The sequence below is a fragment of the Bos mutus genome, chromosome 19 (genome assembly GCF_027580195.1).
Source record: "Bos mutus isolate GX-2022 chromosome 19, NWIPB_WYAK_1.1, whole genome shotgun sequence".
Classification (NCBI taxonomy): domain Eukaryota; kingdom Metazoa; phylum Chordata; class Mammalia; order Artiodactyla; family Bovidae; genus Bos; species Bos mutus.
The window spans coordinates 56504605-56522970 of NC_091635.1; the positions used below are offsets into that span (position 1 = coordinate 56504605).

General features: G+C 39.4%; 1 protein-coding gene across 4 annotated transcripts in view; it reads right to left on the reverse strand.

Annotated features, from left to right (window-relative positions):
- Positions 1-1922: 1922 nt before the first annotated feature.
- The window catches only part of STXBP4 (syntaxin binding protein 4), a 232818-nt gene continuing 216374 nt past the window's right edge, over positions 1923-18366 (reverse strand). For all 4 annotated transcript variants that reach the window (XM_070357302.1, XM_070357301.1, XM_070357299.1 and 1 more), the window contains one exon: positions 1923-4374. In XM_070357302.1, the coding sequence (XP_070213403.1) occupies positions 4257-4374 (118 nt within the window). In that variant the 3' untranslated portion in view covers positions 1923-4256. The remainder of the gene's footprint in view (positions 4375-18366) is intronic.

Here is an 18366-nt window from a genome sequence, read left to right on the forward strand (position 1 = left end):
GGCTTCTCACTGCGGTGGTTTCTCTTGCTGGGGAGCATGGGCTCAATAAAGGCGGTGTGCAGGCTTAGTGGCCCCGAGGCATGCGGAATCTTCTCGGACCTGGGATTGAACTCCCGTCCCCTGCATTGGCAGATTCCTAACCACTGGACCACCAGGGAAGTCTGCAATTTACTTTTAAGGATGTATTCTCGCTATAGACATACTGGCACAAGAGTGCATAGATATATGAGGAAAAGGATTTAATGAACGTGAGAAAGTTCACTGGGACATTGTTAGTAACAAAAGACTTTTTTTAAACACTTATATGTATTGTATGTCAATTAGATTTCAATAAAACTGGAGAAAAAAAGAATCATGGAGGACATAACAAATGCATAAATTCTAAGGACAGGGAGAATAAAAAACAGCTCCCCCAAGAACTCACAAACTATCAAATGAGAACAATAAATAAATCCTGTACAACATGATAAACACTAGCATAAAGTCAAACACAAGGACAATAAGGATCATAAAGGAAAATCGACTATACTTCAATAAAATTAAAAAATTTTTAAAAATGGAGCATAAAGGAAATTTTTAACCTGGCTCAGAGGAAAGGAGGGGGGGTGGTTCATGGACAGAGTAGATTGTATTTTATAGTACATATGACCTTTTAATAAACTCTGATGTCTCTAATGTCTTGAAATGATAAAATTAAGAGCAATTATATTATCTAGATCAGTACAATATCAGAATATGACTTAAATTAACCTAAGAGTTCATCAATAGATTGTTGGCTACAGAAATTAGGAGTTATCTGGGTAGTGATATTTTATAGAGACATTTGAAATATAACATTAATCTGTGTATCACTGTGAAAATAACTACAATATATTAATTCAAAGATACATAACAGTATAACTTCCTTTCAGTAAAAATACCCATCGAAGTATCAGTGATGGCTCCCTGGAGAAAGTGAGATTTTTTTTAACTTCATTCAAATCCCTACTACTTCATTTTTTAAAAATGGAAATAGATTACTTTAAAAATCAAAATGAAAGAAAAGCTATTCAATTCTGACTACCCGACAAGCTTTCCACGTTTTAAGCAGCAGTAAGTAGACCCCAGGAAGTGGTTGGCCATTGCCCTACTGCACCCCAGTGCCTAGCACCCTGCTTGGCATGGTGGTGATGCTTGGTCAATAAGCCAGCTCACTCTTTAGTAAAGTGAGGTGGAAGCACAGAAGAACATTGAGCTTTTTTAATCCTAAAATCTGAGTCAGTCAGTCAAAGGAGAAGAATTTGAAAGATGGACTATATAAATGTCGACTCATTCCAAATTAACTGTGGGGCTCTTCCTGTGTTGAATAAGGATTCTTAATGAGTCCCTGCCATATGTTTCTTTGAGCGTCTCTTGGGGCATTTATCTGTTGGTTTAGAGGTCACAGAGGCATACGGAGGAAGAGATCTCAGACAGTGCTCAGGTGGTCCAGGCAGAGAACCCTGAGCCTCTTCGGCAATGGTCTCATAATAAGGAGTTAGACTGATGGAACTCTTCCTGGGACATAGCTTCCATTTTCTCCCGGGGAATTCTGTCCTGATGCATCCTAACTACCAGAAAGCTCCTTATCGAACGGAGCTAGAATCTGTTTCTTCGTAAAACTGACCCATGGATCCCAGCTCTGCCCTCCAGTGTCACATACAATGGCTCTAAGTGGTGCAGTGGTTTACCAGAACAGCCCTGGGAAACCTGCCTTCTGACCCAGCTTCCACTCTTGGGTGCTGTGTGGACCCTGATGCAAAGACTAGCAATTCTCTCTAACTGTAAACTTCTTTACAAAATGGGGATGATCATAGATAATTTCTACCTCATGGGGCTGTTTTAAGAAGATAATGAAATAATATATGCAAATTGCCATCACAAACATATGGCACAATAAGCTCAATAAGTAATATTCAATTTTATTTTTAGATATTATTTATTTTTTGGCTGTGTCCTGTGTGCCATGTGGGATCTTAGTTCCCTGACCAGGGATCAAACCTGTGCCCTCTGCAGTGGGAGCTCAGAGTCTTAACCACTGGACCGCCAGGGAAGTCCCTGATATTACAATTTTCATAGGCCTTTTCCCTTAGGTGTTCAATTAGGAATCAGTGAGGAAAGTGCCACCAAACAGCAAAGTCAATGTATGAGGCCTCCGCCAGTGAAATGTGCCCTGAGAACCTTGATGCCAAGTGATTCGAGCGTCTCCTGTGTTTTCCTCACTAGAAACTAATTAGAAAAACACTCCCAGGAAGGGGAGGGACATTTTGTACCATTAATTCGGCAACAACAAATACTGTGTACTTTCACGATTATAGATACTAACGTATAAAAGTAACTTGGGGTGTTTGAGAACCTCACTCATCTCTAGGGGACGTAAGGAAAGAGCTCCCTCGGGGCCTTCTCTCAAAACGTGTCTCCCTGCAGCTTCCCAATATTCAAAGAGCTGTCAGGGGAAACTCAGGTCTTCTGCAGCCCTTCTGAAACTTTTCTCAGGGCTAATGACTACCTATCACCCTGGATTTGACTTATGTTATCATTCAAGACAGAATTATAAACCCTACATATATTCAGGGATGTGTGAGTATAATGTACACATGTATTTAGAGCATAGGTCTATATAACATACCATATGAAGGGTAGCAGACTCGGAGACTCAGGATCTAGTTCTAAGTTTGACTTACTGTGTGAACTCTTAAGATCTCAGTTTACTCATTTACAAAATGGTTATAATCGATAATTCTGCCAGTATATATCCTAAGGAGTTTTAGGTTTGCTGTTTTAATTGAGCTCCAAGCCTCTATCTTTTAAGTAAGACAGTAATATTTTAAAAAAAAATCCATTACAAGTATTGAGATTCTACATAAGAACTCATTTGCAAAATGAGTCTTTTTCACCAAAAGATGTTTAATAATTCTTGCTGACTTTCCTCCTAAGTATATTACCTAACAATATTAACAACGTTGGGTAAGGATAAGTCCCTTTTTATTATTCAGTTGGTACTCAATGCCCAGAGCATTTAAAATGACTTCCTCCCAACTCCATTCCCTCCCCCATCCTCATTTCCCAGCTCCAGCTTTAAATCATTAAACGGAGAGAAAATCTTTAGCACTGCAAGTCAATGGCTCATTCCTTCCAGAAACTCTCCTTACAATAAAATGAAAATGAGATCAAAAGCATAATCAGTCTGGAGGCCGATGGATGTCTCTTTCGACACAGATTCTGGATGCCCCTCTATTCTCTGTTCATTGGCCCCTCTCAAACCCCCTTTCCAGCAAGTATAACCCAAGCTGGGCAAATCCCTGATGGGAGCCAGTCACTTTACTTTAGAAAAATGTGAGCTGTTGAAAAGAAGCTGTTTGTAACAGCATCACAAAGCCCTGCCTCTGCCAGTTGAGTGTGTGGGGGAAGGGCTTATAAAGAAGCGTGGACCGGTTGGGAGCCATGTTTAAATGCAGACGTGTCCCCTGAGTCTCTGTGGCTCCCGGGGTGCACAGCGGTGAAGCTCAGCTGTATCAACAGAGCCCCACGGCCCTGTGTGTCGGGCGAAGGGGCCTGGGTGTGGAACTGGAAGACAATGGTGTGAGCCTCAGCTCCAGGAGAGGGGCTTCGATTCTCTGAACGCTATTTTCCTAATTATAAAATACCCACTGGAGCTGCCTCACAGGCACATTGTATGCTTTACATAAGACAGGGTCTGAAAAGCATTTTGTAAATTAGAAAGCATCCTCAAGATATAAGCTGTATCCAGTGGCTTGTGAGATAGTTGTCTAAATGTGATCCATAAGAACTCCCCAAAGCTTGCTTAAATCACCTTCCTATGATATGCATATAAAAGATTAGTGAATTATCAAATAAATGAAGTGTTTCACTATGTTCACATAATTTTTCAAAGTCTTAATTATAAAAACCACTGTCTGATATTCCATAAAGAACTAAATGTAAAATTACAAAGATCTAATTACATATGAAAAATTATACATATTATGAAATCTAATTACATATGATTAAAAAATAGGACTAGATTATTCTTAAAGAACTACTATAGTGGCAATCAATTTTGCAAATGTATACAGTTATATCCAAAAGTTGTACAAAAACAGCTTAAATCCAGAGTCTCCATTTCACAACCTCACTAACTAGTGTGTGTTTTACTCCTCGTTTAGATGTTGTGTCTCAGAGTTATCTGCGTAGATGGAGCCGCTGGAAGACCACGGAGTGCAGCTTCCCACAGGAAATCATGAGTTCCTCTGGTCGGGAGGTTCTCGGGAACCATCCTCTTCATCCTCCTCTGAGCAGGACAGGTTCAGCGCGCTCATCACGGGGTGCACCCAGGACGTAGTCTGTGTTACGTGGCTTGGGAGGAAGAACAAGAGGAGGCACAGTCACGACTGGAGAGACTGCCCTTCTACCTGTGCAAGCAGTGATCCCGCTGACACTGCTTCCACCCTGCTGCAGTCCCCTGCATTACGAAGCAGTTGGCACTGGACTCAGGATCCAGTTTTAAAAGTCTTTAGATATGTTTTCTAGGTTCAAAAAACCCCATTTCTTTATTTTTGGTAAAACAAAAACAACAATAACAAAACAAGGCAGGAGAATGGATCACCTTCAACTGCTCACTCTTCCTCACCCATCAGCAAGTCCTGTGACTGTCACGCTGTAACATTTCTGGAGTCTTTTCCTTCTTCTTTTCCAACGCTATAGACTAGGGTCACTGAAACAGCTTGTTTCTCTGCCTCTGTTCTAGTTTTTTAATTCATTCCCCACTCTAGCCAAGAGATCTTTCTAAATGACAAATCATACACTGTTGCTCACCTGCTAAAAATTCAGTGCCAACTAATGCTTTCTGGATTAAATACACGCTCCACAGTATGAAACACCTTGCTTTTTACCTGCCTCCACGCTTTCTTCTCTGCTACAATACTCCTCCTTCCCACCTTGTTTATCCAGCTAACTCTAATTCTAAAGAATCAAATACCCCTCAAGATTCCTCCCATCTGTGCCAATGGCCTTATTGCTCACACTATGTTACAAGTGACTATTTATTCTTAGTCCTTCTCACTGCATGTGAGGGCAGGAACTGGGTTTGCTAACTTTGAATCTATGGTACCTAACATATTTTCATAACAAATAACTAGGCATTTCAGGGAAGAACACAAGCAGAGGTAAGGAAGGGTGTACAAAGACACGGTGCATTTTCAGGGGTGGTCAAACATCACTGCATGGGCCCCTACTGAGGGAGGGTGTTTCTTAGAACTAGTATCCAATCCCAGCCTTCAGCTGGATGTCTTGCCTGAATCTACCTCTATCTGACCAGCTCCTTGGTCCTGCAGAGATAGCTTTCGGAACAGGCTGACTTGTTTCTTCTCCTTCGATGCTCATTCTAGCCCTGGTGTACCCTGCGGCACTATCCATCCTAGACCCACTTCCGTGTCCCATCCTCCCCAAACTCAACCTCAGAGCAGCATCAGGTCTTAGACCAAGTGCACCCGAGGGCTGGCCCTTACGAAGATCAGATAAGATTGTGGATCTGAAAGAATCTCCTACTTCCTAAAATATTACAGAATAACATTTCCAAAGTGTCTAATAAGGCTTTTAAAATACACATTTTATGTATAGACCTTCTCCATCTTCAGCTGCAAAGAATATAATCAATCTGGTTTCAGTATTGGCCATCTGGTGATGTCTATGTATAGAGTCATCTCACGTTGTTGGAAGAGGATGTTGGCTATGACCAGCGCAAGGCAAAAGCTCTATACATTCAATAAGCTCTATATAGTCTACAGAGAAGACTACATACAGTCAGCAAAAATAAGAAGCTCTATACAGTCAGCAAAAACAAGACCTGGAGCTGACTGTAGCTCAGATCATGAACTCATTACTGCAAAATTCAGATTTAAATTGAAGAAAGTAGGGAAAATGACTAGACCATTCCGGTATGAGCTAAATCAAATCCCTTATGATTATACAGTGGGAGTGACAAATAGATTCAAGGGACTTAAACCTGATAGACAAGAGTGCCTGAAGAACTATGGACAGAGGTTCATAACACTGTACAGGCAGTGGTGATCAAAACTATCCCAAGAAGAAGAAACGCAAAAAGGCAAAATGGTTGTCTGAGGAGGCCTTACAAATAGCTGAGAAAAGAAGAGAAACGAAAGGCAAAGGAGAAAAGGGAAGATATATCCATCTGAATGCAGAGCTCCAAAGAATAGCAAGGAGAAATAAGAAAGCCTTCCTCAGTGATCAGTGCAAGGAAATAGAGGAAAACAATAAAATGAGAAAGACTAGAGATTTCTTCAAGAAAATTACAGATACCAGGGGAACATTTCATGCAAAGATGGGTTCAGTAAAGGACAGAAATGGTATGGACCTAACAGAAGCAGAAGATATTAAGAAGAGGTAGCAAGAATACACAGAAGAACTACACAAAAAAGATCTTCACGACCCAGATAACCACGATGGTGTGATCACTCATCTAGAGCCAGACATCCTGGAGTGAGAAGTCAAGTGGGCCTTAGGAAGCATCACTATGAACAAAGCTAGTGGAGGTGATGGAATTCCAGCTGAGCTATTTCAAATCCTGAAAGATGATGCTGTGAAAGTGCTGTGCTCAATATGCCAGCAGATTTGGAAAACTCAGCAGTGGCCACAGGACTGAAAAAGGTCAGTTTTCATTCCAATCCCAAATAAAGGCAATGCCAAAGAATGCTCAAACTACTGCATAATTGTACTCATCTCACAGGCTAGCAAAGTAATGCTCAACATTCTCCAAGCCAGGCTTCAATAGTACAGAACCGAGAAGTTCTAGATATTCAAGTTGGATTTAGAAAAGGCAGAGGAACCAGAGATCACATTGCCAAAATCTGCTGGATCACAGAAAAAGCAAAAGAGTTCAGATAAACATCTGGCCTTAGAAAGCATCACTACGAAAAAAGCTAGTGGAGGTGATGGAATTCCAGTTGAGCTATTCCAAATCCTGAAAGATGATGCTGTGAAAGTGCTGCACTCAATATGCCAGCAAATTTGGAAAACTCAGCAGTGGCCACAGGACTGGAAAAGGTCCATTTTCATTCCAATCCCAAAGAAAGGCAATGCCAAAGAATGCTCAAACTACCGCACAATTGCACTCATCTCACACGCTAGTAAAGTAATGCTCAAAATTCTCCAAGCCAGGCTTCAGCAATATGTAAACCGTGAACTTCCTGATGTTCAAGCTGGTTTTAGAAAAGGCAGAGGAACCAGAGATCAAATTGCCAACAACTGCTGGATCACAGAAAAAGCAAGAGAGTTCCAGAAAAACATCTATTTCTGCTTTATTGTCTATGCCAAAGCCTTTGACTGTGTGGATCACAATCAACTGTGGAAAATTCTTCAAGAGATGGGAATACCAGACCACCTGATCTGCCTCTTGAGAAATTTGTACGCAGGTCAGGAAGCAACAGTTAGAACTGGACATGGAACAACAGACTGGTTCCAAATAGGAAAAGGAGTTTGACAAGGCTGTATATTGTCACCCTGCTTATTTAACTAATATGCAGAGTACATCATGAGAAACACTGGACTGGAAGAAACACAAGCTGGAATCAAGATTGCCGGGAGAAATATCAATAACCTCAGATACGCAGATGACACCACCCTTATGGCAGAAAGTGAAGAGGAACTCAAAAGCCTCTTGATGAAAATGAAAGTGGAGAGTGAAAAAGTTGGCTTAAAGCTGAACATTCAGAAAACGAAGATCATGGCATCCGGTCCCACCGCTTCATGGGAAATAGATGGGGAAACAGTGGAAACAGTGTCAGACTTTATTTTTCTGGGCTCCAAAATTACTACAGATGGTGACTGCAGCCATGAAATTAAAAGACGCTTACTCCTTGGAAGGAAAGTTATGACCAACCTAGATAGCATATTCAAAAGCAGAGACATTACTTTGCCAACAAAGGTCCGTCTAGTCAAGGCTATGGTTTTTCCTGTGGTCATGTATGGATGTGAGAGTTGGACTGTGAAGAAGGCTGAGCGCCGAAGAATTGATGGCTTTTGAACTGTGGTGTTGGAGAAGACTTTTGAGAGTCCCTTGGACTGCAAGGAGATCCAACCAGTCCATTCTGAAGGAGATCAGTCCTGGGATTTCTTTGGAAGGAATGATGCTATAGCTGAAACTCCAGTACTTTGGCCACCTCATGCGAAGAGTTGACTCATTGGAAAAGACTCTGATGCTGGGAGGGATTGGGGGCAGGAGGAGAAGGGGCCGACAGAGGATGAGATGGCTGGATGGCATCACTGACTCAATGGACATGAGTCTGAGTGAACTCCGGGAGTTGGTGATGGACAGGGAGGCCTGGCGTGTTGTGATTCATGGGGTCGCAAAGAGTCGGACATGACTGAGCGACTGATCTGATCTGATCTGCTTCACTGACTACGCTAAAGCCTTTGTGTAAATCACAACAAACTGTGGAAAATTCAAGAGATGGACTACCAGAACACCTTACCTGCCTCCTGAGAAATCTGTATGCAGGTCAAGATTCAACAGTTACAACTGGACATGGAACAATAGACTGGTTCCAAATAGGAAAAGGAGTATGTCAAGGCTGTATATTGTCACCCTGCTTATTTAACTTATATGCAGAGTACATTATGCAAAATGCTAGACAGAATAAAGCACAAGCTGGAATCAAGGTTGCAGAGAGAAATATTAATAACCTCAGATATGCAAATGACACTACTCTTATGGCAGAAAGTGAAGAGGCACTAAAGGGCCTCTTGATGAAAGTGAAAGAGGAGAGTGAGAAAGTTGGCTTAAAGCTCAACATTCAGAAAACTAAGATCATGGCATCCAGTCCTATCAGTTTGTGGCAAATAGATGGGGAAACAATGGAACAGTGACAGGCTTATTTTCTTGGGCTCCAAGATCACTGCAGATGGTGACTGTAGCCATGAAATTAAAAGATGTTTGCTCCTTGGAAGAAAAGCTATGACCAACCTAGACAGCATATTAAAAAGCAGAGACATTACTTTGCTGACAATTGTCTGTCTAGTCAAATCTATGGTTTTTCCAGTAGTCATGTATGGATGTGAGAGTTGGACCTGAAAGAATGCTGAGCGCTGAAGAATTAATGCTTTCAAACTGTGGTGCTGGAGAAGACTTGAGAGTCCCTTGGACTGAAAGGAGATCAAACCAGTCAATCCAAAAGGAAATAAATTCTGACTATTCAGTGGAAAGACTGATGCTGAAGCTGAAACTCCGATACTTTGGCCACCTAATGTGAAGAACTGACTGGAAATGACCCTTATGCTGGGTAAGATTGAAGGCAGGAGAAGGGGATGACAGAGGATGAGATGGTTGGATGGCATCACCAAGTCGTTGGACATGAGTTTCAGTAAGTTCTGGGAGTCGGTGATGGCCAGGAAAGCCTGGCATGCTGTAGTCCATGGGGTCACAAAGAGTTGGGCACAACTGAGCGACTGAAGAGTTGTAATAATACTTAAAGCACCATGGCCTGTTAGCACACACGGGACGAGTGCACCATTGAGAACAATTTGGGCTTGACTGCAAACAGGCACTTACTATATTGGCTGTTGATGATGGACTTAATACCAATGGTCAGGCTCAGTGTCATTACTGGATTTGTTTTCAATCCTGTACTCTAAATTCCATCTATATCCCCCAAAACAAATTGTTCAATTCCTCTGTTTAGATATTGAAAATGCAGCTTTCTAAGGAAGAAGATCACTTATAGTTTCATGACAGACTAAAAGTACTTAAATTGTTTAAGAATAAGGTGGAGGTGGCAAGGCCAGATATTTTCATAGTTCTAAAACCTCAGAGTGTGGCTAAGTGACACAAAGAAATATTATTCTCTTGACCATAATCCATATTACTATGAACTCTTTAAAATGGTTTAGCACAGTTTCTTATTATGGAGGCTAAACCTACAAAGCATGTGATTTTGCACAGGTTAACTTCATTTCAAGGGTTTTTTAAAGCTGGAAAGCTGTCTAAATTGAAAGTGATTTTAAGGAATTACCAGTGAGTGTTAACACAGAGGGCTAGAATACTACTGCAAGGGCAAATGAGGACATACCATCCTGTGCAAAGTACCCATTTAAAACTGATAGTTACGTTTGATGGGATAGTTTTGCTAATTTTAATATCTTAGTGTATTCACTTTACTCTTTATCAGCACATTTGTAATAGGTTAGCTCAAAGATGAGACTTTATAAATTATTGTGAATCCTTCCTCTCCTACAATGCCTCCTAACTGGGGAGGGTGGGAAGGAAGAGAACCAGGCACAGTTACCCGAGGGGTGACTGCAGGCGCATGCTTTCTTAGATGACTTAAAAATACAGTATAATAACACATATACATGGAATTTAGAAAGATGGTAACGATAACCCTGTATGCGAGACAGCAAAAGAGACACAGAGGTGTAGAACAGTCTTTTGGACTCTGTGGGAGAGGGAGAGGGTGGGATGATTTGGGAGAATGGCATTGAAACATGTATAATATCATATGTGAAAGCAATCACCAGTCCAGGCTCGATGCATGATACAGGATGCTCGGGGCTGGTGCACTGGGATGACCCAGAGGGATGGTACGGGGAGGGAGGTGGGAGGGGGGTTCAGGATGGGGAACACGTGCACACCCATGGCAGGATTCATGTTGATGTATGGCAAAACCAATACAATATTGTAAAGTAATTAGCCTCCAATTAAAGTAAATAAATTTATATTAAAAAACAAATTCTCATGCTTGAAATATTACTGCTGCCCATATATGGACATTCCACTGAATTGATAACATAAAATAAGCAAAAGTAAAATGTTCAAGAAGATGTAGCTATAGACTCTGAACAATCAATATTAGAAAGGTCCACCACCAGAAAGTCATCCTTGACAGTAAGCTTCATTAGGCACTTTATATCAACAAATCAATATCTGATCTTTCTGCAAATACAAAATAATGCCAAAAACATTGATTATCTTATGTTCACAATATACTTCTCTGTTCACAACTGGAAAACACATCCTTAGCACCAAACATGAGAATAGAATAGAAAAAATAAAACTGAAGCCACAGAGGGTTAGTTTCTATGCTTCAAGTACACATTTCACACCTGGTTTTTTTGTAAAACCATCCAGAACCAATGCTTCTAAAATGCAAAAAGTGCCTGGCAAAAAGTAAGTATTCAATAAAGATCATGGTTGTTGTTGTTGTTTGTTTTTTCTGCCTTTTAAAAAATTTTTAATAATTAGGGCTTTCTGACTACTGTAAGAAAAACTTGGAATTCTTCCTGTGATGCTGGAATGGGGCCATTTGTGTGTGTACCATTCACTTTTATGTCCTAGTGAGCATGGTGACTAAAGAGCTTTGCCATAATCAGTATGATGAGATAATCCCAGATTTACAGGCTAGGCAAACATTCTATATTAGAAATATTTCCTCTCTGATTTGTGTGCTTGGTAATTCAACTGAGAAGAGAGGGAATAAATCAGCCCTGTTGACTCTGTTTAATTAATAAAGACTCCATAGTTCACAAAGTGAGATGCTGCTACTTTCTATGAAAAATTTAGAGGTCTGGAAAATAAATGAGGCTGACTATGAAACACGAAAATCTTCCATTTGAACATACAGTACCTCTGGCAACTCTTCCTGCAGAGAGTGCATCTGACCTGATTTGGGGAGCAATCAACAGCAGTTCAGATATATCTGAAAATTGAAAAAGCCTAATACGACTTGCCTCTGAATGACTGCCAAATCTACTGTTGAAAACAGTAACATTTGAGCCAGGAAGATGACAGTGTTGTATGTTTCCTTTTGTAATATTAGTAATTTGAAAGACATATTTTAGAGCTTATTAAAAAACCCTCAAGAGAACATGCTTTATTTTACTGGCAAAGAAATATAAGTGAATTATTTAAATCCCATTATAATTACCCTGCTTATGTTTCTTACCTCCTAGCATGCAAAATGCTTTCTTTCAAAATAAAAATTTAGGACAGCTTATTAAGAGAAAAGTGGTTTAAAGATAAAAAAGTGCGCTAGTTTTGTAGAAATTCATTTTTGTAATAGTCTGTGATGATGAAAGAGGTTCTTTTGTTAATCTTTCATTGTAAATGATACTATTTATATGTCACTGTGAGTTTAACAAGATCGCATGCATTATTTTATCTATTTAAGATAAACCTGAAGAATAAGAAGTCAAAGTAATTATGATTTTTTTATGAAGGGCAGAGTAATAATATGTATATAATATTTGTATGAATCAGAAAATAAAGACAAATAAATATGTTAATCCAAAATGTTTCTGGCACCAGTATCTTGGAATCACTGAAAAATTTTAAGAGCTGGCCATAAACTGTAAGTAGTAATGAAAAATTTAAAAAGTTAATAAAAAATATTCCCAATTGAAAACAAATCAAAAGGCAAGAACAAAAAGTGAATCATGTCAATAAAGACAAAAACGTCACCAAACCTTGGTGACACAGCATGTAATCGTCACTGTTAATGAGAATGACTACATATTAGTAACAGAAAGTATCCATTCCAAAACATGTTTAAGAGAAGACTGCAAGCAGTTTGTTCCCACTGATACACAGTATAAAGAGTTCTCTCTTACATAATTTTGGAAATATACCCCTAAAATCAAAATGAATATTTCTCATTAATGAACTCTGTAAATATGACAGAATACTTTGAGAATTTTGCAAGTAGGCATTTGGAAATCTGGTGAGGCTCTGATCAAATATTAGCAGGATCCCAAATCTCTATGGTTCTGAAGACAAGTTTTATTTCTATTCTATATTTATGGCATTCTCTATAAAAAATACATAAGATATATTTTAAAATTTAAAAATCCAATTAATTAAAAGATCTTTAGGCCTATGTATTACATTACGTACAAGAATCTAAAGCTACAGTAATATATTACTTATGCATAATATTAGAAAAAATTACTATGCCACTAGACTTATAAAAAATGAATACTGAAAAGCCCTGAAAAAGTATGAAAAGTATGAATTATATTTTTTCAAGTAATACACACAGGCTTAGATTGCTGTCAATTATTGTATAGTCAAAAACATCCCAAGTCTAAAGGGGATACAATAAATTTTTCCAAAAGAGAAGCTGTTTTATGGTCTCAGATGACAGCTTTGGGTAACTTTCAAAAACTGACGCAGTTTTTGATGGTTATAGGATAAGAAATTTCAGAAGACCTCTAAGAACATGTCCAACTGACACTGGTACCTAAACACTGAACTATTAGATACTAATAAGCAATTTTATAGACTGTTACAGTTGGCGTGTTTGTACATTCTAACGTACCCTTCGGGAGTGTCCGCCTAAGTTTATGTTCTCCAGCCCACACTGTAGAGTTGTCATCAGGAGGCAGCTCCCAGGCAGAGACTGCATTTCTCAGCTCCCTCTACATCCTTACGTGAGCTAGTGATACTCTAAAGGACTACAAGAGAGTGTTTCAAGATGAGGCCGTGACTATTACTTTCCCAGTAAATATATGTACAAATTTTTATAAACCAAAGAGCTTGTCTTTCTAAAATACAAAAACCAGGCAATAAATATGTATTTTCAGGCTACTCTACATATGTCAGTAATTAAAAGACTTTGTCAGACTATAGATTAATGGAAACTAAATTTAATTAGAAGTAAGTCTGCAACACCTTTGCCAAAGTTTCTATATTAAATTACAACTTATGAGTAGAAATAGATGAAATATAGAAGTTATTTTAATTTTTAATATTATTATAATAAAATGGTAAGAATTATAATACAAGTTGTAAAGCTTTCATTTAATTTATCCAATAAAACAAGTTTAATAAACTTTTGACTAAATGTGTTTTTTAATTACCAAATTTCAAATCTTAAAAAAACTAAAATTATTTGAAATATATAGTTTCAACTACTTTTATACTAATCCTAATATTATTTTTCTATCAAAGTTAAGCTGACTACACTAAAAAATAAAGATATAAATACACATATTATGCTAGAGAAGAACAGCATCACAGAACTGGAAACTTTGAGGGGTCCTATATGAGACCATCTCTAAACTCTTGAGGTATTTTATCAGTGTTACAGACTCCATAATCCTAAGTGCAAAAGGTACTTGAGAGTGAGTGCTATAAAACAGAAACCCGGAATTACAGTAAAAAGTTATGGGATAAAAATCAAATATGCCTCCAGCCTTTACAGTTTTCCCATGAACTTTACATACTGATGGTTTCTAACGGTACCACCTTGGCTTTGTGAATAAACTGGCTTAGCTGTTTTTTAGAATAGACTTGTTTTATGCTTATATTTTATAAATATTACAGATCCTGGTTTATATACTTACATATTTATATTTTATACATGGGCTTCCCAGGTGGTGCCAGTGGTAAAGAACCTGCCTGGCAATGCAGGAGACGTGAGTCATGGGTTTGATCCCTGGGTCAGGAAGATCCCCTGGAGGATCTGGCATGGCAGGAGGGCATGGCAACCCACTTCAGTATTCTTGCCTGGAGAATCCCATGGACAGAGGAGCCGGGTGGGATTTATGTTTATATTGTAAAGGAGAGATAGTTACATTTATTATTCTCATTTTATATATGAGGAAGCTAAACTATATGAGAGGTGAAATACATTCAGTTCAGTTCAGTTCAGTTCAGTCGCTCAGTTGTCTTCGACTCTTTGCGACCCCATGAATCGCAGCACACCAGGCCTCCCTGTCCATCACCAACTCCCGGAGTTCACTCAGACTCACGTCCATCGAGTCAGTGATGCCATCCAGCCATCTCATCCTCTGTCGTCCCCGTCTCCTCCTGCCCCCAATCCCTCCCAGCATCAGAGTCTTTTCCAATGAGTCAACTCTTCGCATGAGGTGGCCAAAGTATTGGAGTTTCAGCTTTAGCATCGTTCCTTCCAAAGAAATCCATTACCCCAGGTAATAAAACTAGTGAATGTTAGAGCCAGGATCTGGATCCAAATCTGACTCCTGAGAATTTTACCACTTGGTTATATTCCTTTCTGAGGCTCTATTATATGGGTTGGTTTCAACAACAATATATATGGAGGCTCTGGGATGGATTAAATGACATCACTTGAAAAGAGCTCTTTAGCTTTATAAGATGCAATGTACTGACTAATTGGAGAAGGAAATGGCAACCCACTCCAGTATTCTTGTCTGGAGAATTCCATGGACAGAAGAGCCTGATGGGCTACAGTCCATGGGGTCATGACTTGAGTGTACTTCATATGACTGATTAATTCAGTGATCACAGACTATATCTCTAAAGCATTTTAAAAGCATTTATCACAAAATTCATAAAAACTTCATCCAGTATAAATAAAAATTATGTGTGATGCCTGCTTCCCAAGCAGACTTGAACTTTGCACATCATGTGGCAACTGAAGAAACTGAAGCTAAGAGAGCTCCAGTGCCCTGTCCAAGGTCACACAGCAGTAGAGTAGACCACGCAGGCCTGGTCTGAAATTGTGTATTGCCCAGACAGCAAGGGGATGACGACAGAGGGTGAGATGGTTGGATGGCATCACTCACTCAATGGACATGAGTTTGAGCAAGGTCTGGGAGATGGTGAAGGACAGGAAAGCCTGGCATGCTGCAGTCCATGGGGCCACAAAGAGTCGGACATGACTGAGTGACTGAAAAACAGGCACTCACTGGATTACTTGTATGTCCCAGGGAAACTTACTTAAACTTTGAGTCTCAGTTTCCCAATCTAGAAAACATAAGAACTGTCTTAACAGTGTTAATAAATATAGAGAAAACATATAAATTCCCTAGTTTCATGCCTGACACATAATAGGTCCATCATAAGCATCACTCTCGCCCCTGCACTTCTAACTTTGTGTATTAGTTTTCTCTTGGTGCAGTAACACATGGCTGCAAACACAGTGCTTAAAAAATGCTAACTTACTGACTAATGGTTCTGTAGCTCAGAAGTCCAACATGGTTCTTACCGAGCTCAAGTCAAGGTGTTGGCAAGGCTAAATTTCTTTCTGGAGGCTTTAGGACAGAATCCATCTCCTTTCCTTTCCAGCTTTTAAAGGCCACCCACATTCCATGACTTGCAGCCTCCATCTTCAAAGTCAGCCACACAGTATATCTCTGGTTGTCATATCTTTTCCTTTGACTCTTTCCTTTGGCCTCTCTTTTCCACCGTTGAGGACTCATGTGATTAGTTTGGTCACACATGGATAATCCAGGATAACCTCCTTATTTTAAAGTTGGCTGATTAGCAACCGTAATTCCACCTACAGCTTTATGGCTCCTTTGCCATGGAACCTGATATACTCAAACATTCTGGGGATTAGCTCATTAATATTACTGGGGAACCATTATTCCACTTACCACACCCTCACACCCTGTCAGCTACTTCTCCCACTGAAGACTATGTCTTGAGGGAAGGGGCACTGGGTGCATATTAATTCTTGCAATTTGCATGAAACTCAGCAAATATACAGCAAGAAAGATTATATGCTATATCATATTGGAGATTATTGGCTGAATAAAAAGGTACTAGAGATCTATGGAAATGTAAAGTAGTTTAAGGAAGAAGCAACTGCCATGGAATGAACTGGGTCCTCTGCTCCTCCCAGCTCTGTGTTGCAGCCCTAAACCCTAATGTGGCTCTGTTGGAGAAAGCGGCCTTTGTGGAGATGATTAAGATTAGGTGAGATCATGGGGGTGAGACCCTGATCCAGTGAGATTAGTGTCTTTGTAAGAAAAGGAAGACACTCTAGACCTTTCTTTCCATGCACAGAGAAGAGGCCATGTGAGCACACAGTGAGAAGGCAGTTGTCTACACCCAGAAGAGGGTCCTCGCAAGATGTGAATCCCGACAGCATCTTGATCTCGGCCTTCTAGCCCCCAGAACTGTGAGAAAAAAGTTCTCACCCAGTTTAAGCCACCCAGTCTGTGGTATTTTGTTATGGAAGCCCTAGCAGATTAATACAGTGACCAAATTTGGAAGGGAAAGTGACAAAAAAGTTAGTATTTATTGAGCAATTTAAATAAAGGGTCTTGGAGGGAGAGAAGATTACATATTTGGCTAAATGAAAGTATTTAATATAACCCTACAAATACCATAAATAATATAAAACAAATAAGGCTCATTCACTAATCAAGATATTCATGGTTAAATCAATACTGAATGAGAAAAGCAACTTGTAAGATGATAGATACAAAAAACTTTGTAGGGTAAACTGTCCCTCTTGTACATTTAAAATACACTCGTATGTCCTCTGTACATAAAAAGTATTAAAAATATTTTAAGAATATATCTTAAATTCGTAATAGCAATTGTCCCCAGGGATGGGATAAGACAGAGAATGGAGAACAAAGGGGATTTCACTTTGATCTAAAATGTCCTATTTTTTAATTAAAAAATACTAAAAGAAAATATAATAAAATGTTAGTGGGTACTGGATAATATTTTATTATTTTTCATAATGTTCTGTATTTTTAGAATTTCCAAAATTAAAAACAATTAAACAAAATATAAATCAAGAAAAAAGTATAACCCTAGAAAGGTAATGAATTTCCAAAGTACTTCACACAATCTCTAAAGATTTTTTTTAATATCTTTCTGATAAAATGCTAAAAAAAAACATGCTTCCTGCCTCAGTCATACCTGTCATCGGTTAAATGGGGGGGGAAAAAAAAGAGTTTGATGTTGTCTGTTTGGATCTGGATGTTTTATTCATTTCAGTGGGCTGTGGCATTCTGAGCAACCTTGGACAGCTGGCTGGCCTTCTGTCTGAATGACAGTTGCTCATCCTGTGCTTCAGCGGCTACGCCCCGTGTCGTATTTATAGAATATCTAGCGCAGGCGTCTCGGGCTCTTGAGCGCCGCCACCTCTCTGCTCCTGTCACCCAGCTCTGGCTGGCTAGGGAGGGGCATGGGGTAGGTTTCGGCTGTTGGTTTCTATTTACAACTGTGCAAATGCTGTCATTTAAAACTCTTCCACTGGCAAATAGCAGTAGAATAATGTAAGGGAAGGTAGGGGAAACCAACATCTGTTATGCACTCACCTGTGGCAGGTGAGTTATTTTATTCAACTCTCAAAACTGGATAAACTGCTATCTTTGTTTTTTGATGAGAAATGGGAGTACAGACAATTGAAATAGTATCAATTACACCAAGTTTACACTAAAAAATGGTGGCATAAACACTAGATACTAGGTCTGGGAAATTCGCTGGTGGTCCAGGAATTAGGTTTGATTCCTGGTCGGGGAACTAAGATCCCACAAGCCACACATGCAGCAAAACAAAAAAACAAAACCAGCTCTTTCTGATACTAAGGCCCATATTTTTCCCCAAAAAACTGC